The following is a 24,453-nucleotide window of genomic DNA, read 5'->3' as shown; positions in this document are numbered from 1 at the left end:
CGAAGCTTGCCACGATCCATGATCCAGCAGTGCCACCCGGCACGCGAAGCTTGCCATGATCCATGATCCAGCAGTGCCACCCGGGCACTTGGAAGGAAGCTTGCCGTGATCCGGCAGTGACACCCGGGGTCACGGAGGGATGGCGTGTGCCACGCTCTCCCGCAGCACAGCGGGTGCCCAAGGCGGGTCGAGGATTTTGGTGGAGAGACCATGCACTTCCCCAAACGCCAGGGGAGAGCAGTGACGTCCCACAGGGGAAAAGCAAGACCGGGCACCACCGCCACAGCTGTTAGGACGTTTCCCAAGCCGTACAGAGGACACGCCTGCAGCTCCTTCCTCCCTCACCGCACAGCACACGTGCCCACCTCCAGGCACAGGCGCCCACCGGGACACAGCTCAGGCTCCCATCACGCCGGCACAGCTCGGCCAGCAGCTCCCGCACAGGCGCAGACCTCAGCTAGTCCCTGCACACGGGGCAGCTCACGAAGAGCCCCAGGGCACGCCGATGGATGTCACATGAGGCCTCGGTCCTGTCCTCCACCTCGCTTCCAGCAGCGCGAGAGCTCGGGCAGGGACCTGGACACTCCTGCGGCATCTCCACACCACACACCCATCCTACCGCACACATCAGCGTCCAAGAGGTGCTCTTTGCCTCTTGGATATGCCAGCAAACGTCTCAAGCTCCTGCCTTTTTGAGCTTCTTGGCCATGCTTCTGCTGAGAGACAGCCTGCAAGAAATCAAAGCACCAATCCCTAGATAATCCCTGTAGACAGCAACGGGAAAATCCCTTTCTGCACAAAAATGCAGTTCAACTCAGAGCAGACCTGTAGGACCAGGAGTCTCCCCTCGACCTGAGGAGACAGGGCCCAGCCAGCACCTCAAACCCAAAACCAACTGGCTGCAGCGAAGGTCCCGTAGGTGCCGTTAACAGGAACCAGCATCTCAGCATCTTCGTGGGACAGGTCACTTGGGGCAACGTCTTCTGAACCGGTTCAGCCTGTTTCCCTTTTCAAACACTTAAGAGCCCTTTGTCCAAGGGGGAAAGACCTCTGGCTCCCTACCTCTCCTGAAACCAGCCCTGGGAGAGCTGACACCATCCTGGCGCCAAGCGCAGGACAGTTCAGCCGCACGGGGTGGGCGCTGTGCCACAGCTCGTTAGCACCCGGCGAGAACCGCTCCACCACGGCAATGCCGCTCCCCGATCGCCAGCGTGATGCGGACCTGCTCGCAAATTCGGGCTCTTCTCCGGTCGTAGAGGGATGCTAGCACTAAGCAGCTCCGAGGAGGAGGAAGAGCTACCGACACACCCTTGCTTCTGCAGGCGCAGCTCTCCGAAGAGGGAAAACGCAAGCCCCAAGTATTATTAAATTTAAGAACAGCCTCGGAAGCGAGCCAGGAGCTCGGCACGGCGGAGGGCACAGCGTGCCGGAGCCAGCCGAGTTCAGCGGCAGCACGGAGCCGCCGGGGCAGAGCTCCCCAAGCCCCACCGCCCCGTGCCCAGCACCCTGCCTTCCCCTTGCCTGCACCCGGCTGCCCGCTCAGCCGCGACGTCCCCGCGGCAGGGAGCCTCCTTCCCCTCCAGCTCCGCGCCGGAGGGCCTGAGCCGGAGCAGCAGCTTCCAGGCGCTCCCGGGATGCAGCGAGGGCAGCAAGCAAAAGGGGTTCGGGAGCTGGCGCTGGATCCGCGGCCCCGCGAGGTCTGGTGCGCAGTGCTCTCCTCCGCTCTTTTAAACGGGTGCAAAGGGAAAGGAGTTCAAACTCGCACCTCGCTAATTGTTATTTGCGATACACCAGCAACATTTTAATTAATTTCAAGTCTTCAGCATAACAACCACCCAAGGTACCCAGATGAACCAGAATAAACGGGGCTTGATTAAATACATAATTAATGTTCTGCTAAACCCAGTATATATGAATATTAATTAGCAGGAACACTCTGCAGTTTGGCATCTCCTGTCATTATCAATTTATTCTTTACATCGCCAGCCCCAGCTTTGGAACAAATTAACAAACCTTTTGCTTGCCTGCCGAAGCCAGCAAACACCAAACGAATGCAAGAGGCTGCTCTCTACGTTCAATTATCTTACCCGCACATTAACGGGCTTCTAAGCACATTCGCCTGGAATGAAAGACAGATGCGTTGCCAAGACTGAAACACGTCCATCCCTCAACGGGGCTCGAAGCAAGCACAAACAGTGCTCTGCCGGCAGCAATAAGGGGGAGCAAAAGGTTGCGAACCAGGCGGCTGGGATTTCCTCCCCAACCCGACCTCCACGTCTCCCTCTGGCAAACGGCTCCCRGCTGAGCGCTAACAAAGCCCCTTCCCCACCGGAGGCGCATGGAAATAGCTGCTCCGGAGCCGTTTGCAGAGGCGCAAGCCTTGCACCCCTGCACGGCGGYGGGCRCTTGCCTCCTCGGGAGGAAGCACCRAGATGCCACGGAGCTGCCGCTCGGCRCGTTCRGCCCCTCGCCTCGAGGGCTGCCCACGTTCCCGGCACAGAGATTAAYGCTGCTCCCATGCAAAAAGAGAAGCGGAGATGCTGGTGGAGGAGAGCAAATGGATTAAAGGTTTGGTTTCTTGGCCAAAGCCAGCCAAGCAGCCTGCAACGCACCTGGTGCCAACCGCAAGGAGCCGGGTGCCCTGGCTTCCGTGCCACATTCGGCAACGCAGTGCGTTCGTGAAGAGCCAGACCCTGTCTTTGGGAGGATTTTAACCACCAGACAGAGGGCCTTGGTAGAGATCAGGGCTCAGGCGTAAAACACTGCCACGTTACGCAGGAGCAAGTCTTTGGGGATGTAAACTGCACCCTGAGAGATGTCAGTAGGAGGACAGGAGAGAAGGGGTTCTTGCACCTCCTATTACTGCCGTTCACGTTTGCGGTCTTCCCTTCTACTCTCCTCCCTTATGGCCTTTAAACCCACACAACTCTCAGCCTCAAGCTGTAGCAAAGGGAATCTACCACCTTCCAGGACATCAGACAGAGGCGCTCGGCCAGACCAGAGGTCCGGCAAGGCAAGCRTGGATGGAGCAGATCCTTCCCGGCTATGCCCTCTTCCCTCCAGCAACGAGGGACTCCCAGAGCCGGCAGCTGTGACAGATCCTTGCATTCATTCCCCATGGAGTTCTTCCATGCAATCAGTATTTTAACTGCTCTTTCAGAAACATTTTATCTCCATCTCTCCATCTTTACACAAAGAGGAGGAGGAAATCATTCAGCAGACAAGGGAAGASAGGAAACCTTTGGAAACTGCTTTGAGCACCTTTCATGACAGGCTCCATGCGAACATCTGCAGCATTTGACTCTCAGGGAAGCAGAGTTAGCATAAAATGTGGCAAGAGAGCTATATCATTTTGCAGAAGAGGGCACAGAGCAATTCTGTAAGCCAAGCGGCACGGAAAGGCAGAGGTGTTTACTTGGCYGATCCTCTGCCGAGGCTCCGAGCATCCCCAATTCCTCAGCTTGGGCAAAACAGCTCAGCGCTGCACCCTATGAGCTCCTCCACCAACACGCTCACTGTAACATGACACATTAACCAGGGTGTCATTATGTCGCAGGAGTCTGCACTAATTATAGTGTCAGCATTTCCACTTATAGGGAGGATAATTAAGGTAGAACATTACAGTGTTTCCAAACCCTGCGCTCTAGGAAGAGGCCTCACTAGATTAGAGAAGTGGTGCTATGGAGAGACTGACGGTGCAAGAACTGCACTTTGCTGGGAAAGCAAAAGGRTTTCAGTGAAAACCGAGCAGAGTCCTGTCCCGCAGACTCCTACTSACCACCAAGGGACCAGGCCAGTGCCAAAATCACCCCTTCCTCATGCAAGAAATACTGGGACTAGAGACYCTGGTAATGAACAAGGCAGGGCTCYGCCAACCAGCWTGGGCAAGGCACAAGCTCCCAGTTTAATCCAATCCAAATCCTTTATGGGAGCAAATCAGAGCAAGAACCCCGCGACCTGGCTCTGGCGAGGACGATGGCAGACTTGGGTTCAACCCAACCTCTAAAACCCCTGAAAGACTCCAGGCAAAAATCCCTGCTGGATTAAAGAGGCTTGCACAGGGCTTTCCTATCAGCGAGCAGTCCTGCCKAAGCACAAACAGTTGCTGTTGTTCATCCAGCCCCACAAAGGGGCTGCAAGGCCGGCACTTTCCAGAGCCGGCACCCCCAGGAAGACACACGCCAGGCAGAGAAGAGCAGGAGATGGCCTTTTCTGGGGAGGCGCCGCGTGAGCCCAGACAGCCCCGCTGAGCCGAGCCGCTGGCCCCCCTGCCGCAGCTGTGCCTTGCTGGAAGCAGATAAAAGCAGCCCAGGCTGTACCGAGGGTGGGCTGGCTGCAGCCGCTCGTTTGGAGGACTAAAAGAAAAGGAGCCTTAGAAAATCCCATTTGTGAACCAAGGAGACTTAAGAGCATGGGCTGAACAGAAGCCAGCGGCTGGGTAATAGATCCCTCCGCAGGGCACGGCTCGCACGCACCTCTCCAAACATTAAGCTTTAATGATGTGACCTTTGAGATGCAAGAGGGAATTTCTGAGCCTCTGCAGTCATCCAAGGTGCCTTTGTGCTCCTGCAGGAGCAGCGAAAGGTTAGACTAGCATCTCTCCGGCGCGCTCCGCGGCGGCCAGGAGCGTGCTGTCATCAACCCACGGCTACGGGTGACACTTTGCTCACTCCTCTCCAAAAGTTTCTTTCCTCGGTGACAGTAAAAAGAAGCCCCAGCCAACAGGGCCCAAGGCAGCGAGACACACGCACCCAGCCTGAGCTTCCTGACACGTCGTTTGAAGGATGAAATCCAATTACGGTTTGCTCAGCGCCAACACTTCCCCCCCTTTTTTTTGGTGTGTATGTGGCTAATTTAAAGCAATCTTTAGTGCTGCTCTTGAGCACACGGCACCGCTGAAGAGGAACCGAGAAGTTGCTTTGTCCTGCTGGTTTTAAACCTGCAAATACACTGACTGGGGCGTCAGTCCTGCTTTGAGCAGGGGCCAAGAGGGTAACCCAGCTTTGCAGAGGGTTCAGTTGCCTTATTCCTGTCTCTCCTGATGATACATGAAGCCAAATCAAGGCATCTTAGTTATCTCCCTACAGTCACGAGAGGTTAAGCCAGGCCTCCAGGCATAAGCTGGCGCCCTGCTCCCAGGCTGGGGAGGAAACGTGCCGTAACTGCCCGCAGCAGCGTTTCTTGCCGTTCCCGCAGAGGCAGGAGATGGACCACAGAGCTACAGCACCTCCAGCACATCTAACAGCTGGAAAAGGAAAGGATGAGGCGAGGAGAATTATTCTGCTGTTGCTGGCAAGACCAGAGCAGAGTTACGGTGCAGCAACAGCCTGTGTTGGCAAGGCACCAGGAGATCACCCACTGTAGATGCAGCTGAGTATTAAACAGCACACGGAGCCGCGGGACCAGGAGCACCGYGGGGCGGTGGGGACTGACTGCCAGCTGCAACGAAGCGACTCATGGCCAAGCGAGGACGGAAGGCCGGCAGCTCGGGGAATTCCCGAGGAGAGCGAGCTCCCACGCGCATGCATCCCGCCGCAAGCGAACGCGGCCAGCTCCGTGTCCCTTCTGTTTTTTCCTGCAGTTCAGTCCTSGTGGGCCCTTCTGGGGGAGAAACGCAGGAACTGTGATTAAAGACCCATCATTTTGAGCCTTCCCACAAGAGCTGAGGGAACGGACACCTGTCCAGGGTTGGAATTTAGAAGGGATGCCGTGGCTCTGAACAAAAGTCACTCCTGAAATCGGAAAGCGCGGGCGGCAGCACAAGGCAGCTTCCACCTCCTCCGCTCCGACGGCAAAGCAAGCCCTTGCACGGCAGCAGCTTTCACTGCCGACAGCCGTGCGGTCACGCCAGCTCAGAGGTCACGGCTCTTCGAAAGCATTCACAATTCTTTCCCCCAAGTTTACGACAGATTAAAGTTATGCAGAAAAACCTTTTCCTACTTCCCCCTTCATTTGGGCCACAGCCTCAGAAAGGCAGAGGCTGAGCGGAGAAGGGAGAAAGAAGAGGGGAGGGGAAGGCAAGAAGAGGAGAGGAGGAGGCGGAGGAAGGGGATGGGAAACAAGGAAAGCAAGCGTTTGAAAAGGTTGCCTTGTATTATTTTCAACATCACCAAGAATTGCAAAGCAGCTAAGTGTCATCAGCTGTTATAAATTTATCTCRTCTTGCATCATTTTGTGTAATCTCCAAGCCTAACCTGTCGGAATCACGCAGTTCTGCAAGACTCTGGGCTCTGCGGTTTTCTATCCATTCTCATACTCTGTTCCTCCAATAGAAAAAAAACACAATTCTACGTGCTCCTGCAGAAAAGTGCTTTAAAGCATGTTTCTTGCTGGTATATTGACCAGAAGAGAAATAAAAAAGACCAGACACCTTTATGGTATCATCATTTTCAACATCCTCTTGGGTTTACGATTTTTGCCTGCTACAGACTGGCAATACGGTGAGAGCACAGACCTTGGAGACACCCCAGTGAGTCTGCAGCCTCTCCCCCGAACCCCCTCTTCGGAGGAGGTTTTGCTGCCAAGACCTTACATTGGTTCAGCCCTATAAACAGGGCAAGACTAAACGCGATGGATCTTGTCARAAAGGCCCCCGGATCCCCGCCGAGTGCCATCTGCAAGCAGTGAACCAGCAAGAAAAAGGAAGGGAGAAAGGAACAAAGCCACTTGAAATCCTCCCAGGAATGGCGCTGGCTCGCTCGCGCCATCCCCTAGCAGAGGGTGCCGGCGAGCGGGGGCRGACGGGACTTACCTGGGATGTTATGGATCGTTATAGCGAGGATCATCAGCATAATGCGCCTCCAGCTGCTGCTGCCGGGCGCCGGGGCGCTGTCTCTGGGCGCTGGGAAGGCCGGGGGGCCGTCCGGCAGGCTGGCCCCCGCYGCTCTCCTCCGCTGGTAAGGCTCCCCGTTCTCACCTTTGTCTGCGGGTACAGAAAAACAGGGCCCGGTCAGTGGAGACTGCCGGACACCTCCTGTTCCCCCCTGCCAGAAAGAAAAAGCAAAGAGAAGGGAAAACCGATCCCGGCAGTGCTGGGAGACAGCCGAACGTGTGCCACCGTCCCCTCTCCCCTTCGGTTCGGTTTTRGCCGCGGTTTCCCCCGTGCAGGCTTCAGAGTCGACGTCCAGGAGCCTGGAAGACCTYGAGATGAGGCAGAAGTTCATCCGCTGCCTCTCTCCTTCTCGAACCCGTTCCCTGCCCAACTGGGCTGCCCCAGCATCGCCCACCGGGCTCCCGCCGCTCTCAGCGAGCCCTGGCAAACTTGTGACATGCACTGCAAGGTCAGAGGCTGGGGGCCGATGAGGACAGGCCTGCAGACCAGCAGCCTACAGGTGCAGAAAGCTCAGCGTGCGAACTGCTGGGTCACGCGGGGAATCCCATCAAGACCAGCCAACCCCTAACCGGCCCCCTGGAAGTCTGCGTTTTCATTTCCTTCGCCGATGAAGGAAAACCCCATAATACACCATTYTGATTTCATCACAGTCATGAAACGAGCTGGTGCACTGAACCCTATTTAGTGACTATTTCTACCCCTACCAAAAGATGCACCATTGCCGTGTGTTAACACGTCACCAGATAACCAAGGGCTTTCAAACCCTCCCAGATCCACGTTCCCAGCAGGACCATTGCTATTAGCATTATTTCAACCAGCCATTTATAAACATGCCACTAAAATCCGAGCGCCAATTAGGGCCATGAAAGGGTGGAACAAGCGACAGCCGGCACCGTGCTAAAGCCCCCTCCACAGGAGACCCTCGCTGCTCGCCTCCAGTTTGAAAAGGTGAAGGGAAGCCAAGAAACGACGGGCGCAGAAGCTCCTCACCTTCACGCAGCGACGGCTACGGCTTTGCATTAGRGAAGATTTGACATTTAGCCAAGATAATTCTCATCCTGGATTTATATAACTCCCTCTCCCCGATTGCTCCCCTCTCGTCCCCCGACCCACCCACCCCGAGATTTTTGTTGCAGGCAAGCAAGCGCAAGGAGTCATCCGAAAGCGTTTTGACCGAATGCCAACGGCTTCCCGTGCCACTCGGAGGCAGGATAACGCCCCGCTGTCACGTTGCGCTTTGCAAAGTGAGCGTCCGCAGGACCAACTGAGGCCCCCAGCAGAAAGGCGCTCGTGCAGGTTGACCCAGGAGGTCACCCGGGGGAAGCAGGGGCGTCGCTTGCCATCCACCTCTCGCCATCTGCGATGCAAAAACGGACGCTTAAGAGCGGCGCTCCAACGTGGTCGCCGACGACACAGAAAACAAAACGCCAAATTTCAGTCAACAAAGAATCTAACACGTTTTAGTAACGGGAAGACCGGCGAAGACTAGCAGCCCGACCCGCCGCAGCGTGAGCAGATGGTGCTCCGGCGGCCGGGAACGGGCTGGGAACGGGCTGCCTCCTGCCGCCCCGAGCGCCCCAAGCGCCCCGACGGGGCCGACACCGATACGCCCGCGGCTGCTCGCGCTTCCCCCTAACGCGCCAACACCGGCTGCCGCTCCGTAAACAAAGCAAGATGCTGTGCACATAAATGTTATCCTTGTCGTTGACAGCGCGGAGCCAGACGCTCTTCTGTCCCCAAATTCCAGCCCGGTCCGCGATGTGCAGTCACGCAGCCGACGGCAGAGCTTCCTTCCAGGCTGCGAGGACGAAGCTAGAAGAGCTTTCGGCAGCAGTGAGGAAGACCAGCAAGCRTTACAGACCCGCCGGCACGGCCCTGCATCGCCCCTCAGCACCGCCGCTCCCCGCGGCGCTCGGGCACGGACGCACCGGGGAGCTCGGGCGAGGGCAAATGGGTGGAATTGCACAAAAAGGTCGGACGTGCAAGGGAAAGGCTATATTCCACCTCCGTATGTATTTAGATAAGATTAATTCCTCCCGGCCCAGCGCGAGGAAGACGAAGCAGGAAGGAGTGAAATACCGACACACTGGCGGGGCAAAACGAAGGAATTTCTGCACGAACAACAGTATCTCTGCGACCGCAGCAGTGCAAAGCTTGACTTCGAGGGAAGAGTGGAGCGCTGCCTGCAAGCAGCCTGCGGGAAAGCAGGTGCACAAAAGTTTCCACTGGTAAATACCCTGGTCCGAACTCATCAGCCAAACCAGGGGAACTGCAAACGAGCAAAGCTTTGGCACCCAGGAACCTGCTAGGTATCCCCCCTGCTCCTTATTCGGCTCCAGGGCTTGTCACGAGCACCCATCCAGCACCCCACGCGGGGAAGGGAGACCCACAGAAACGTCTCGCGGGCTCATGGACCATCCGGGGGGAGGGAAAGCGGCTCAAGTCACATCTGGAGAAGAGCACTTCGGTTCAAGTGGCAAGAAACAACTCTCTGCACTCATGGCACTTTTCCCTTTGTAAAAGGCAGCAAGTGTTAAATAAAAGCATGGGAGAGGAGCAACAGCAAGGGCGACACGGTCTCGCAAGGCAATTTTTGCAGCATAAAAATGCCAGGTGAACGCCGCAAGGAGAGGTTTCTGCGGTTGCTCGGGAAGCTCCTCATTCCCCAGCCGTCTGCTAATGCGGATCACTGCGATGGAGGGCAACGGCGCTCCGCACCGGCTGCCGGCACCACCACGGGTGTTTTTAGGAAGGGCAAGTCCGAGGCACTGGCCACAAACACCACCGGCGGTTTTTTCTTTGCAAGCGCCCACCGGAGCACACAGAGCACGTGCTGCGCTGCTTTAGGCACGACACATGGGATGAAATTTTATTCCTGCAACTCGGTAAGAATTTAGGGTGCAACTTCCTCAGGCTCCTTCAACGACTGCAAACGAGCTGCGTGCGCAGCCCTCCAGACTCAGATTTTTCCCATCGTTCGAAACAAGATGTTACCGCGATCTTGCATACCAGATGCAAGTGCCAGCTGGGGAGCAAACCTAAATAGATGGCTATTAAATTATTCTGCTGCCTGCTGGTTTGAATTCACAGCGCCTCCGTCATGCCCAGACTCGCAGCTCGTTAGGCAGGCAGCACCGGATCCCACCTGCCGCCGACACCACACCTTTCTCCAAATTTACCCTTCTYGGATGTCCGGGCGGAGCAGCCGGTCTGCCGGCCCGAGCTGCTGCGCCGAGTTACACCAAAGCTAGAAACAAAGAAATACGGTTCAGTCCGGCGAGGCGTTGCCTTGGGTCACGCGATACAGCGCCTCTTTGCAAGTCCTACAGATACCTGCTGGGGGAACGTGGGGAAAATGCAGAATCTAATATCAATGACTTTTTTTTTAATCATTAACAGCGCGGTGTAATTACAGGTGCTCTCTCATCTGTCACAGCATCAGGTGAGATGGGGCACTACTGCAGCCAGGCAGACTACGGTATCTTTAACAATTTTCTTGGATCTTTTTTCTGTCTTTTTAATTGTCTCATGCTGTGACCTGGTCCAGTCCTTCCTTAGCACAGTCCTAAAGTCAGAAGTGTTACAACAAAACAGACAAAACCAATCCAATCCCCCGGCTGCTGAATCAGGAGAAGAACACGGCCCTCAAGAAAGCACGACCCTGCGTCCAGCACATCTTTCTCTGCAAGCTGAGATCTTTCCTCATCTATYCCTCAGCGGCCCCAGGGACCAGACTCGGCCTTCCTAGGCACAGGCAGGATTAATCGCATTCATAAGCCACTATTTCTGTTGGAGACCTGAAGACTGGAGCCTGCCTTCTCATCTGCATTTGCCCAGTGTCTCCTCCCAACCACAGCAGAATACATAATAAAATGCAAAGTCGAAGAACTATCCATCACTGCAAATTGCTGCTCCAGCTAAGTCCTTGATCATGTCACCTTTCGATCTTCCCGAGGATAAGCTAAATAAAATGAGCTTCTTCAGCCTCGCTTTCTTTGCCCCGTCCTCTCGGAGGCGGCTGCTGCCCAACACGCTCTCTGCAGCCAGCTGAGCCCATCCGAGAAATAACACGTATGTTTTACAAGAGCATATCACGATGGCTGCGTATCGGGGTCCACGGCCAGGGAGACCCATCCTGCTCCGGAGACGCATCCATCGCTGCCCCACGGTCCGCAGCCCGCTTGCCCGGTGGGGCAGCTGCAGGCTCCCCRGCCAGTGCCATCCCGCTCCGAACCCGCGGCAGGTTGGAAGCTGGTTATTCCTGGACCAGGAGATTGTCCTCCCACCCGGGAACCTCTCCGTAAGCGGCTGATGCCCCTCAGCTCCGGGCAGCCCACCTCAGAGGCTGGGAGAGAGCAGAGCAGGGTGCAGTACCTTGACCAAAGCCACCGAGCAAACCCACAGCGGAGCCACGAACGCAAGTCCCACGTGTCCCGGTTCCTTTACCCAGGATTTAGCCAGAACAAGGAGTCAGCCAAAAAATCAGAAACCTTCCTTCCAGCTGCTTTTCGCTTGGCACTTAAACAGAGCTGATAAAAGCCATCAGCATTTCCAAAATTTAACTTTCGGGGTCTGAAGAGAACAACATTGCCTTAGCATCTGCTCTCTGTGAACGCATTAATTAGCCTCCCTGCTATTACTCCCCTGTCTCCCTTCTGGCTACTTTTCATGCACTATTACTTCTGGAATTGCAGCTTTTCCCATAGTACAGTCAGGGAGAAGACACAGTCTGCGACATTTCAGACACCCCAAATTACCCCGTCCCCTCGAGTGACACGCGAAGCCCCTACGGGAATAGATGACTCACGCTGCAGCTCGACGCAGCTGTCAAAACCCATCCTTGCGAGTTCAAAGACGCACCCAGCCACTTAAACCCTCAAGGCTTCGGGGTTGTTGGTTTATTTGGCTCTTTGTTGCCTTATTCCAGTTGTACCTTTTCCTTATTTTTCTTGCCCCTGGATTTTATGGGCTTGCCAATGAACCAAGCCCTCTCCAAGGACTCCTGCAGCAAGCCGGAGCAAGGCTTTTGCTAGTATTTAAACCTCAAAGCACAGATTTTCCAGCTCCCTCTTCCAGGCTTTGATCGCAGCTCCCTGGACTCTCAGTTGTGGGTGAATTTTTACTGAGAAAAAGTGCGTTTTGCTGATCCAGTGGCAAGGAGCCCAAGGGGAAGAGCCGGCCGCCGTTCYGCACACTGCCAGCCCCGGGCAAGGGAGGGGGACCCAGGCGTGCGCCTCGGGGGGTTGGCGATACCCGCGAAAACTAAAAGGCGTCTCAGCTTTAGAGGGTCCTGAGCCACCGCGGGGTTTGCCCACGGAGGCGGCACAGGGCCAAGCCGGCGCACAGGCGCGTGCGGAGCCGCGGGCATCGGACACCCGCGCTGTCACCGGGCGATTTGGGCTCGCACGAGTTTACCTTTCCTGGGGTTAATGGAGAGAGCCAACAAGCCCGGCAAGGGACACGATGACAACGTTCATCTCTGGTTTCCTCTTTCCTTTGGGATTAAAGCCTGGAGGATGCCCGCAGGTACCTCCCTGCCTTTCAAGGGCAATTACACGCGGTTTTGTTTTGATTCTTTTCTCTCTTTCACTTCCCTTTCTTTCAAGCATCCGCGGGAGTTTGCGTTAGCTATACCGAACGATGCTGTAAAGGGACCATGCTGCATGAAAGCCCACCACGCTCAGGATAAGTGCTGCTTCCCGACATACCCATGTCCAGACGAGGGTCGGGGCGGCGGGGCACGTGCCACCCATCCATCCCACGTGCTTTTCCACGCCACGTTTTTCAGCGCGTTACCAAGTTCTGCAGAATTTACCCGGCATCTCCTTAAAAGCCACCCAGCTCACCTAAGATCACTGCCAAACTCCTCGATGCAGCTTTTCCGGCACATTTCTAACATTTCTGGAAGAAGCTGCCTCTTGGGGTGGCTGGACCTCACCTCCTTGGCGGTGGATGGAGGCACCGGCGCACGYGCTGCCCCACCAGCGCCGCTGCAGGGTGCCGACCCTCGGCACGGGGGCAAGGGAGGGGACGCCTGGCTACCGCAAYGCCCCACCTGCCGCGGCACAGCTCTCCCGTCCACCTGCCAAAGCTCAGGAAACATGCACAGGGGTGACGTTCCCAAAACCTGCTGAAGCGACTTAGAAGCAGAAGTCCCACCAGCASGTGGATGCTTTCCACCCCAGCCCCAGAGCTAAACCTTCGGTTAGGTCATGGCCTCCTTTATTATTCCAACTTGAAAAACACACTCTTAGGAACAAATTACTCATATAGCATAATCTGGAAAGTTTCAGCTATTCTATTCTGTTGGAAATCGCCCATTGCGGCAGCTCTCGCTCCCTATTATCGAGTTTCCATAAAAGATTCATTTCACGGCTCTCACTAACRAAGGTAAATGCCCAGGCTGGCTCCTTTGCTTAACGTGAGCCTGCCGCCTGCTAAGACACTAATCCCTTCCAAGCACACAGGTGTCGCTTCTATTCGATGCAAATGTTCATACGTAGAAGTAGCCTGCTCGATATTACTGAACGAGCAAGAAGCCACGCAGAGGCACCGAAGCCATCGTCACCGCGTCCCCAGAGCCCGCAGCAAGGCGACAGCGCACGTTTAACGAAGGGGAGACGGTCGCACAGGGCGAAAGCGGGGAAGCCACGATGCCCTGCCCGGGCAAGGAGCCCGGCTCCTGCCAGCGGGAAACRGGGGGAGGCTTTACGGGAAATATCACGGCTTTTACAGGGAAGCGTGGAGGGTAGCTCAGATGCACAATTTGAACACAAAATGACTGCGAGAGCTCATGCAAATTGTCTGTGCATTAGCAGAGGAAAAGGCAGCAACCAGAAGCAGGGAGACAACCCAAGCGTAATTTTCCTACTTTGCAGTGTCACATCTAACAGCGAGTCCACGGACTGCATATGGGTCAAGCAGAATGTGCATTACTTTCAATTGTGCTGGGGAAAAAAAGGGATAATTGCAGTGGGCGGATGATAACAGCGCACGGCTTCAGCTCGGTGCCCGCGGGTCAGGGACGCAGCGCCGGGAGCAGAATCGCGCAGCTCCTGCACCAATACAGCACCCAAAGCACGCCCAGCTTGACGCACTGCATCTTGCACAGACTAAGGGGAAGGGGAACAAAACAATAATTACGGCTAAACATGGATTTGGCTGGAAATCAGGAAGGCCTCARTAGTAAATTGGAACAGTGATAAGAGTGAAACAAAGGGGTTTTTTCAATAGCTGACACAATTAGACAAGGGTGCTGGCGAGAACGTTGCCAAGACAATCACATGGCAAATAATTAACYGTGCCACATGCATTATTTTAAATCTTGTTCACAAAAAACTCCTCTAAATATTCTAGATGATTTATCATTATTGAATTTCTTAGCAAAGCTGCAGGGCAAAGATTCTGCCAAAGGTTTAATTAYGTATGTGCAACCTACTGCATTTTTCATATCCTCTGCAGCCAGCACTGGAAAAAGATAAATGGCTTTGAGCATGGCTTAAGCTGCTGGTGAGTTATAAAAACCAACTGGCTTCTTATCGCCTTGTGAAATGGTTTTTTATTTTTGATTATTTCTTAATGAAAACTGTTTGCATTAGCTATGAGCTCAGCTTTACTGCATTTGCAAGCGGTACCCAGACAGATGAATACACTGTTTGCCCTCTGCTCTCGAACAGCTCTCTACTGCACTGCTTTAGYTCCTAAATTCAAATCCAAATCTGCGGAGGCAACAGATTTCTCTTGCTTTTCACATCTGCTTTAGAGACCTCCTCCTCCCCTCCAATTAGGCCCAGGCTTAGCCATGCCTCTCTCCTACTCAAGCTGGCAAATGCTTGCTGGAAGTTCAACGTACTCGAACTGCTGAACCGGGGCTGCTGCTATTTAAATCCCCCCGTCTACAAAGCCTCTCCGGTGGATGCGGCACTGGGATCCCACGTAACGCCTCTTTGCAGYGGGGCCGAGACCCACGCGGTCTCGGGTCAGCTGCAAACCTCCATCTAATACCCCATCCCACCAAAATGCTCCTCATACACCCTTTTCTTTTCCCATCGACTTTCCCATCAAATTCTGGCAACGAGACCCTGCTCCTCGGGGAGGAAGGCTCTGCATCTGCCGAGTGAAGCGGCGCGGACCACGGAGGAGGCGCCGGGCTGCCAACGGCAGCGGGGACTCGCCGGGGGCTCCGGAGGGTTCACTGCCTCCGACCGCACTCATGTGCAGTGAATTAGCTCCCGCAGGATCACTATTTATAAGAGCTGCCAGTTCCCATCTCGAAAGCGTGGGAGAAAGGAAGAGGCAGATCCAGGTGCTGCTGAACAACAGACTTATTACACGCTACGGTTAATTGTCACCTGCCGGGTATTTGTAAAAGTTATGCTGAGGTTTGCAAGAACAGGGCAGAGGAAGCAAAGCGTCAGAGGAAACAGCCTTGGCTTGGAAACCCCCAACCAGCCACACCTCTCTCCCCTATTTCTATGCAACCCGTTACAATTGCATCTGGGGAGCAGCAGCCTTTAGACCCAGGTAACGACAAAACATCTCGAAGACGCAGGAGAGCAGCGGCCGGCAGCCAGCCCCAGCCCCGGCTGCAGCCACGTGAAACGCCCGCACCGAAACACGGCCGGGAACGGCTCAACGCAGAACGACTTATTAAAAGGGAGGTAAAGCGACAAATTAAATTGCTGCCCCTGGGGAAAACCCAGGAGACGTAACCAGTCCAGCCCGGCCACAGACACAGAGCGCGGTGGAAGCCTCTGTGCCGGGGTGCTGGAGGCACCCGTGGGACCCAGTGCCGGGATGCAGCAAGGACAGCCCCGGCGGGGACACCCACGACCGGAGGAGTGGGACAGGCAGCAGCAGAGCGAGGGGTCACTGCCAGGCATGACTGACACCCATCAGTGACGCTCCAGAGCCGTTTGACTCCTCCGAGCCCAACACCACACGTGACTGCCAGCACTTGCTGCTTTCCGTGAGCTGGAAATCTGCATTACGCATTATAGCTCTTCTATTAAAAGCCTGAGAGACAAGTGAGCTTGGTCTGACCCTTACGTGGGGGTGGAGGAGGAGGAGGAGGGAGGGAAGAGAGAACAATTTGCTAAGAAAAGTATATATATATATATATATTTATAAAAATGATAACTCAGCTGGTTGACATCCCTTCCTGAGGTGCAGAAAATAATTGCATGCTAAATTCTCTCCCCTAATGGCCGAAATAAATCAAAATTACTTGGAAAAAAGTCTCAGATTCCCAAAGGCCCAATAGTCAATCCAAGCGGCTTGCAGAAACGCTCGCCTGTACCGCAAGCGTGAAGCTATTAAAATCTTTCACTCTGCAAACTCCAAGCGCTCCCCTTGTCAGCCTCCACTCGGCTCCATAAACCCTGGATGCTCCATTAACTTTTAACAGTTGTAACAAACGCTCCGTGGCAGTTGCGCTTAATTCCTGTGGCATATGGGCTCCATCAAAGTTTTGCCTCCACCGCGGAGCAGGTTACGTCCCAAGCGTTACTAACCGGAGGCAGCGCAGGAGCCCTGAGCCCTGATCGAAAACGTGCCAGGAGGGAAACGGAACGGGAGCGTCGCCATCCCTCTTCCAGAGCAGGCGGCATTTGGGACACGGGGATCCGGCCCCGCATGCTCCCGGGGGAGCGGTGCATGGTGCACGGGCCAGGCTTTCGGCACCCCGTGCCATCGGGGCGTCCCTTTACGGCCGAGCAGGCAGGGTCTCCGCCGCCAGGCACGCGTGGGGACAGGCTGCCCCTCGCTTCGTTCGGGACCTTGGGAAAAYGGCCGGAGCTCAGCAGTGTCCCCGAGCCGGACTTGCAGCACCCAGCCGGGGATTTGGCCCGGGTGCTTCAAGCCTTCCTTCTGCCCAAGGTCCTTGTGGTGGCTCCAAGCCCCCAAGGAAGCTCCYGCTGTCCCCATGCGCAGCCACGAGGGCAGCGCCGGAGCCCCGGCAAGGGCGCACGGGGACAGAGGAGGGCAGGYGGGAGATGCACGCGGAGCCAGCAGTGGTTCCCGAGGCTGCCCATGAGGTGTCAGCAGCTCATTAGCAATTAGCAGAACCAGGTTGAGCTTCCTTCTGGAGCAGCAGGATGCCAGGCAGCTCTGCCCATCCTTCATCGAGCCGGCTCTGTGCACCGCCGCCGCTGCAGGCTCCACCAAAGCCACCGCACGACCTGACTTTCAGCTCTCATCGTCAAGCACACGCAACCGTATTACTGCAGACATGTAAAAACTAGGCTGGAGAAGGGATTGGGGAGCAAACCGCCTTGCAACATCAGCTTCCCTGCACCCGCAGCCAGGACTTCAGGGAGCAGCGATCAGCCTCCGTGCTAGGGAGCAGATGGGTGTTCAGGGAGCATCTGCGCGCTGCCGTCACCGAGGCACGCTCCTCTTCCCCGGCACCTCCGTCAGCGCTTTTAATTACTGCGAGCAATTAAGCCCAGCACCTCGTACGGGAGAACCGCTGCGCCCTTTCCCAGGCAGGTTTGGGGCGCAGAGCAAGGCAGAGGGCAGCAGCAGCGATCCCGATCCGCTGGCCGCTGCTCTAACCGCTCAGACCAYGGGGGGAACCACAAACAGAGCTGCACCGGGAGAAAGCGCTCCTTTAAGGAATGAGTCTCCAAAAGCAAGGAAAAAAATCAACCTCCTGGGCTGAGAGCAAAGCTGCTGACAACGAGCTCCTTGGAGTCGCCCAACTGTGGTCAAAATGAGGATGTTTGGGGGTTTTTTTTGTTTTGGTGGGGTTTTTTGTTGTTGTTGTTTAKATATCATTTATTTAGTGCTAGCAACAGCAAGAGAGGGAGGTGTGGGGATCAGACCCACAAACCGGGAAGGGAGCAGGCAACAGGCCTGGATTCCTGGCAGCAGACACCAGAGGCCACYGCAGGCAACGCCGCCATCCATCACGGCCGTCGCGGCGGGGACAGGAGCAGGACACCTGCGAAACCCTCCCGCATGCCGCGGGGAGGGCGAGCCCAGCCTGCCGGCATGATCTCACCCCTCCAGGCCCTCATATGTAAAAAAATTCATTTCCCATGTTTCTGGCAGATAAAAGAGGTCCCTGCATCTGCTCGGGCTTTCAGCGAGGAAGATAAATAGAGTGTGTCATGACTCACTGTCTATTAGGCGCCTTCATTTATCCAAGCGTGCACAGGAGCTTTCATAAAAGGTTGCTTAATTCAGCGTGACAGACTACTACTTGCTCTCCGACACACAGTTATTGCCGGGGCCGTCTGAAGTTCGGAGCCGGGAAGGCGCCGCAGCCCTGCTCCAGCGAGCCAGACCCGTGCCTGGGTCCTCCATTCGCTGCGTTTGCAGAGGGAGATTTAGCTGTTGAGCTAAACGGGCAGCGGAGACCCAAATCCCCATTCCTACCACCAAAAAAAATGCACAGGTACCCACCCGGCCTGAAAACAGACCTTGCACATTAGGGGAGGAAAGGGCAGGGACCTTGCATCTCCGTTCCCRGCCTTCCCTGAGCTTTGCAAACGCCACCTCCGTCGCCCATCCCTGACCTGAGCACAAGGACCTTCTTCTGCTCCTCCGGCGCCTCGCACACAGTCGCTGCTGCAGCCCTCTGCGCGCAATCGCTCACCTGCAGCGCTCCGAGAAACTGCCTGCGGCGGACGCCCGGCGCCCGGATCCTCCTCGCTGCCCCCCTTCGTGTCTCACGCAATCTTGCAAACAGCCATGCGATTCCTGCTCGTGGGAAAGCTCCCTGCATCCCAGGGAGCTGCCCGTGGGCACGTGTGCGCGCTTCAGCACGGGAAAACGAGTCCGTGAAGCACTTCTGTATTCAGAGAAGGCAGCGAAGAAATGCAATAAGGAAGAAAAAAAAAAAACACACAAAGGTTCTCCAGCTCCGGCCCAGCCGAGCCGGGCAGACCAACCTGCTGGAAATCCCACCAACCGYGGGCAGAAGATTGGGACCGTCACCTTATTTCTGCCAAGCTGCACGGATTCRCTCTCCCGTCCCCCCCTCGCAGCAACGTCGACGCCGCGGCGGCTCTTTTGCGAGGACGTGGAAGCCGTGGACAGCCCCGGCCCCGCGCCCGCTGCTCCGGATGGGACGCGCTATGGCTCAGGCGCCCGGTGTCGACCTGCGACGACGATAAGGCCGAAGCGGTGGCCTCCCCTCGGGGCAACGTGGGTTGCTTAATGCCAGAAGCAATGAGGAAGGCCAAAAACCTCCCCGCTCAACGACTGCAGCGTTTAAAGACTAATTTCTTGGGTGAGAGCAACAGCACGGTGTTAAACGTAATTACGTGCACAAGGCGCTTTTAAGAAAACTAATTCCTGCTAACTTCCAAGAGCGCTTTAAAGAGTTCCCAGAAGATAGAGCGTATTGCTGAATCACTTTATGCTGAAATTTTACACATGCAAGTTAATTCAATCACTCCACTTCAGAGGGCTGAGTTATGCCTGGATCTCTGCTCCCCGGCAGGGAACAGCCTCTCATCTCGGCGAGATCAGATGCAACGGATTTCCTGAAGCACGGGAAAAAAATCTCATTACCTGCTTAAAAGGAGAAACAGGCTTTTATCGGGAAATACCAAGGGACCCGCCAGCCTCTCCAGCAGCCACCCAGACGACAACTGCACAGCCACAGAGGAAGCCTGGAAGACGGGGCTTGGAGCAGCCTCCCCGGACCAGGACCCGGAGGTGGCCTTGGGGCAGGTGGTGCAGAAGCCAGCGGGAGGACCYGTGCCCAGCCACGGCTCGCTGCCACCGCTGCAGGGGACAGGGGACGTGCACAGCCATGGTGGCACCACCGCGGCTCGCGGGAGCGTGTGGGAGTTTGCTGGTGCAGCCGGTTCCCGCGGAGGGGAACCGCCGGGAGAAGGCGGCCGGTGCCAGCAGAGCACGCGGCAAAACACAGCAAAAAAAAAAAAACGTCTCAGCGGACACATCCGGGGTTTACAGCGACGGCAGCGCGGTCCGAGCGGCTGCCCCACGTGCCTCGACCTCCCTCCGCAAGGTGACGGCTGCACCGTCGCGGCCCTTGCGCCCGTCCACGCGCGCGCTGGCGTTTCAACCCCTTTGCTACCTCTACGCTATCCCCAGGCCCACCTTCCCACCGCCTTGCTCCCGGCTCTTCTCTCTTAAAAAGAAATTATTTTGTAATTAAAGCTGAACGAGAGCACGGAAACCTATGGAGCAGAAAATCGGGCAGGTTCAGCTTCCAGGAGCAGGCGTCAGCACAAACTCCCGTGAGCTGAACGGCACCGGGGAAACGAAGCGCTCGGAAACGAAGCCAACGGACTTCAAAGGCACAGACGGCTTCGGCTTTGTCCCTTCCGTCACGACACCRCCAGAGCCGTTATTATTCCTGCGAGAAGGGGAGAACAGGGTGTTTATTGCCACTTGCTTTTTATGAAGACGTCTCCTTACAGTGCTTTGAAGAAGCCAAACCGGAGAAGACCCAGATGAGCCGTTCCTTTCTTTTTCTTCATTACATCTCTTGCTCTTTTATTCCAGCACGCCCATTATTCAAGTTTTCTGCTCACCTTTCTCATTCAAAAGGTTCACTGTGGTTTCAGCTAGAGAAATTCTCTTTGCAAATCAACTAAATTCGTTTGAAAATAAAAATCAGTGAACAAAGGCATGAGGGACCAGAGGTTTAAAGAGACACGAAAGCAGCACAGCGGAGCWGTGGCTGTAATTATAACGGAGCATCACTGCTAACGGCTGCGTCGCTCCGGGCAAAGGAGCAGCACGAGCTCGAGGCAGCGGCACAYGTTTAGAGGCAGGAACCCGCCGCCCCGCTCCAAACTCCACGCTTATCAAAACAGCATCTTTCCAGAATTAGCCCCTTTATTTTGCAGACAAGACGTCCTGGGGCGGGGGATATTTAGGAGAAATTACAAAGCAGCAGCTTTTCAAAGCCAGGCGTGCGAGAGGCCAGCTGCCACCGCAGCTGCTGCGAGACCCGGCCGCCCCGCCGGGCAGGTCCTCTGCTCCGTCCAGGGGGGCGGCACAAAACACACCTGGCACAAARTGGCAAAAAACAGCGCAAAATGGCAAAAAACAGCACACGTCCAGGGCTGGGCGGCCGGGAAGTCTCCGAGCTCCCAGGCAGGACATTGCCCGCACGGGGAATCGCTCGCCCCAGCATCGTGCGGCCGCAGACCCAGCGCTTCTCCCACCTCTTCACCGTCGCCCTTCCTTTCGGTTTAAGCAGATGCCCTGCTCGATCCAGCCCTGTAACCACCGATCCTCTCTCACCTTGCCCGTCTCGCCGGGGAACYGCAGTGACGGCTCCTGGCGAGGGGTTTTGGTGGGCTCCGCTCCTTGCGGGCGTCTTCCTCCGCGCCTGCTGCTGGCAGCTTTCCAAACACCCAACTTGATGCATCCGGAAGGGCAGACAGGATCCGGCCGTCTCAGCCGCAGAGTTACGTACCACTTTCAGGTGGCCCGGGGCTTTCGGGGGTTTTGCTCTGCAAGTCTCTCCCCAGGGGCCTTGGCCTCGCCCGTGCGGAGCCCGGGCCAACCGTCCCTTCAAAGCTGAGCACGCTTCAAAACTAAGCGTTATTTAACCCGACGCCCCAAATGAGGCGGCCGAAACCGTGAGGGTGCTGGAAYGACCCTCTCCCACCCGGACCTGCCAGCACGGCCTCTAGCGCTCCAGGCATCGCCGCAAGCAGCAGCGGACACTGCCCCTTCCGCAGGGATGCTGCCGACTGGAAGGAACATCTCCCCGGCCCTCCGGCTCCTCCCAAGCCGGTTCCTAGAGAGAGGTTTTCAATTTGCAGCTTGCGCTTGCTGCTCAGCAGCTTCACTTGTGCTTCAGGAACGAAATCATTTCTTGCGGGACATCCCGGGGGCAGCTGCCCCTCTGCGTTTGCATCGCTTCCCCGTTCCCCTCCACCACCGCCGCCTCCGCCGTACAGTCCACGCACGGAGAACAAGGCACTGATCCCTCTGGATCCATCACTGTCATTCCCAGGCAGATCAAACGCGCACGGAGGAATGAAGGCACACTTGAGAAAAGAGGCTACGCTCATACTCTGAAAAACAAARTGAATAAATACACCGTTTCTGAGGAAAATAAATAAAGTGCTCCTTTGTTCTCAGCAGCTCAGCCCTAGGACTTGTAAAATCAATCCTGGCTCCCCCGGAAGGGACAGGCGCGTTGTATTTTTGCCTATATTCCAGCAAAAATCAAACCTGCCAGGCTGCTTCCAGCAGCATCATCAATCACCCTCGCGCTCTCCCGTATTGCGAAGACGGATAAATTGTGGAATGTGATATCACGACGGCATTGCACACAAGCAAGGTGTCTCCTGGATCCTCGCAAATGAATTGCAGCAGAATGACACCTTTTTTTCCTCTCTTTTTTTCCCTCGCCCAACAAGGCAGATTTCAAGCGGATCACCGGACCGAAAGGGATGCAGCCCCCAGCTCCCGCAAAGGAGCAGCATCCTGCAGGGTCTGGGATGCGACCGGGGGCTGCTCCAGGGCGAGAAGAGCAAGAGACACCTTCCCACCTTAATGAAACGATCCTTTTTCCCCCCCTCCTCCTCACAAGCAGCACTCTATCTGCTATTAAATTCTTAATTTTGCTATTTTAGATAGTCCTYAGGGTAAAAACAGAACAGGAAAACCAGGGCTAAACCCGCAGCGTGTGCCATGAAACGGGCAATCCAGGAACAGCCTCCAGCCCCAAGATCCTTGATTTAGGGTTTGGGCCCTCAATAAATTACTGATTTATGGATCTGGGATGAACATCTTGAACAAAAATCCCTTCCTCCGGCAGAGAGTTTCTGTCGGTGCGAACCGGCTGGGTGGCTGCAGGCAGGAGCGGCACCGCAGGGTCGGGACGGCTTCGCGGCACGCTCGCACTGCCATTCCCTCTTTTCTCGCTCAAAACGCTGGAGCGAGGCCGTGCCGGTTTTCCAGGGGTTTCCYGGCACAGGGCTCCACCCCGCAGAAGGGGCCGTGCCGAACGCAGCCCCCGGCCGCCGTCGCGGGACCAACCTTCTCGCAGTCGGTGTCGTGTTAAAGGGCAGCGGAGCCGCCGCCACCGGCGTGGTTATGGCACCGGGCTGGGCGGTTTGGTTTTTAATCCAAAGCAAATCTCCCTCTGTGTCCCAGGCTGGGGTGGGGACGCCGGGATGACTCAGCCTGCGAGACGGCATCAAGCTCTCCGTCCTGCGCGGCGGCGAGCAAATTCAACCGTGACACTCGCACGCATGAAAAAAATCCATTTCTTAAGTTTTCCCTCCGGTATTTCCAACTCCGTAAAGACTGTTTAAAACAAACGATCTTTATCTGCCTTTTCACATAACGCCTCGGCACTAAGCCTCCTAGATAACTTGTATTTCCAGCTCATGGTATTACCGATTTCTATTCAAACGGGACTCGGTTGCCTGCAAACACGACCACTATGAGATGCGAGAAGACACAGACGCCGGGGCCAGCGCTGCTCTCGGTTAACACCTGCCCGTCGACGGATTGACTCCAGAAAAAAATCTAGCAATAAATGACTACAACCGGCTACGCTAGGGGAAGCACCCAAGCCTAAGGGGCGCCATGCACACAGGCGACAACCCCGTTCCGGACAGGCTGCAACTCCAGGCAGATGCAACCGCGCAAGTCCCGTGCTGGAGACGCCTCGCCGCCTCCTGCGCGAGCTGCTGAGACGCCCCGGCACGAGCCCCGGGCTCGCACGAGGAGCAGCTTCGGCAAAGGTCAGAAACAATCGCGACTCGAAACCAGTTTCAGTCTAAAAATGCCAGCTTTCCAGATTTCTTTCCGGAGGCAGCACAGGCAGGCGCAGAGGTCCCAAAGGCTGGGATGGGGCGGATGGGCACCACTGCGGCACGTCCATCGGCCGAGCCGGGCTGGCCCTCGCGGTCCCAGCACGTGCACCAAGCCCATGGACACAGGCAAGATGGAAGCGCTTGGAAAAGCYCAGGGAAAGCCCAGAAGCCTTTTAATCAACATAACCAAATGCCTGCTGCTCCCATCATAAGGCAGCACGCTAGAGAAATACTCCCAGGCAGGAAGAGCATAACGAGTATTTTGCTAATTATTTCTACATTTGAGCGTTTCTCGTGGATGCTGCGGCTCCCCCCGAGGCTCGAAGGGAGGGCGGCGCGGCGTGGCGCAGCCCGGGGAGCGCGTTCCTCCGCTAACAAAGAGAGGAGCCACCCGTTGAAACGCAAGAAATAAATAAATAAGCACCATTTTAATTGCACGCAATTGTGAATTCAGCGTTATTTCATCACGACTTTAAGGCAGCGCGCACCATCTGCTGCCGCGGATACGTCTCGGGGCTTTGCAGAGCATCAGCCTCAGCTTTACTTCATCTCTCCAAATGTCCTTAAGGGCCGAGTTATCGCACAGCAGCACGCGCCTTGCCGCGTAACACCAGCTCGGCTCGCGGGGAGGGGAGGGCGAAAGCGGGGCCCCGGGCGAGGAGACTCCTGCCTTGCGCAGAGACACGCAGATGGCAATGAATATGTTTGAGCTTCGAGACTTCCAGATAATGCGGTTCAAAAAAAGATACAGACTTATTTTAAGCTTGCAACAAAGCATGATAAGAACTTGCCAAGCCTGTAAGAGGAAGAAAAAAGGAAAAAAGGAAAAAAGGAAAAAAGGAAAAAAAAAAAAAA

The 24,453-nt window shown here is 55.8% G+C and overlaps 1 protein-coding gene across 2 annotated transcripts in view; it reads right to left on the bottom strand.

Moving 5' to 3' along the window:
• SLC39A11 (solute carrier family 39 member 11) overlaps positions 1 to 24,453 on the bottom strand; it is a 126,336-nt gene that overhangs the window by 46,984 nt on the left and 54,899 nt on the right. For both annotated transcript variants that reach the window (XM_026067577.1, XM_026067578.1), the window contains one exon: positions 6,752 to 6,922. In XM_026067577.1, coding sequence (XP_025923362.1) covers positions 6,752 to 6,922 — 171 coding nt within the window. The remainder of the gene's footprint in view (positions 1 to 6,751; positions 6,923 to 24,453) is intronic.

Source organism: Apteryx rowi, unplaced genomic scaffold (assembly GCF_003343035.1).
Source record: "Apteryx rowi isolate R43461 unplaced genomic scaffold, aptRow1 scaffold_26, whole genome shotgun sequence".
In the NCBI taxonomy this organism is placed as follows: domain Eukaryota; kingdom Metazoa; phylum Chordata; class Aves; order Apterygiformes; family Apterygidae; genus Apteryx; species Apteryx rowi.
This window is presented reverse-complemented; position numbering and strand designations above follow the sequence as displayed.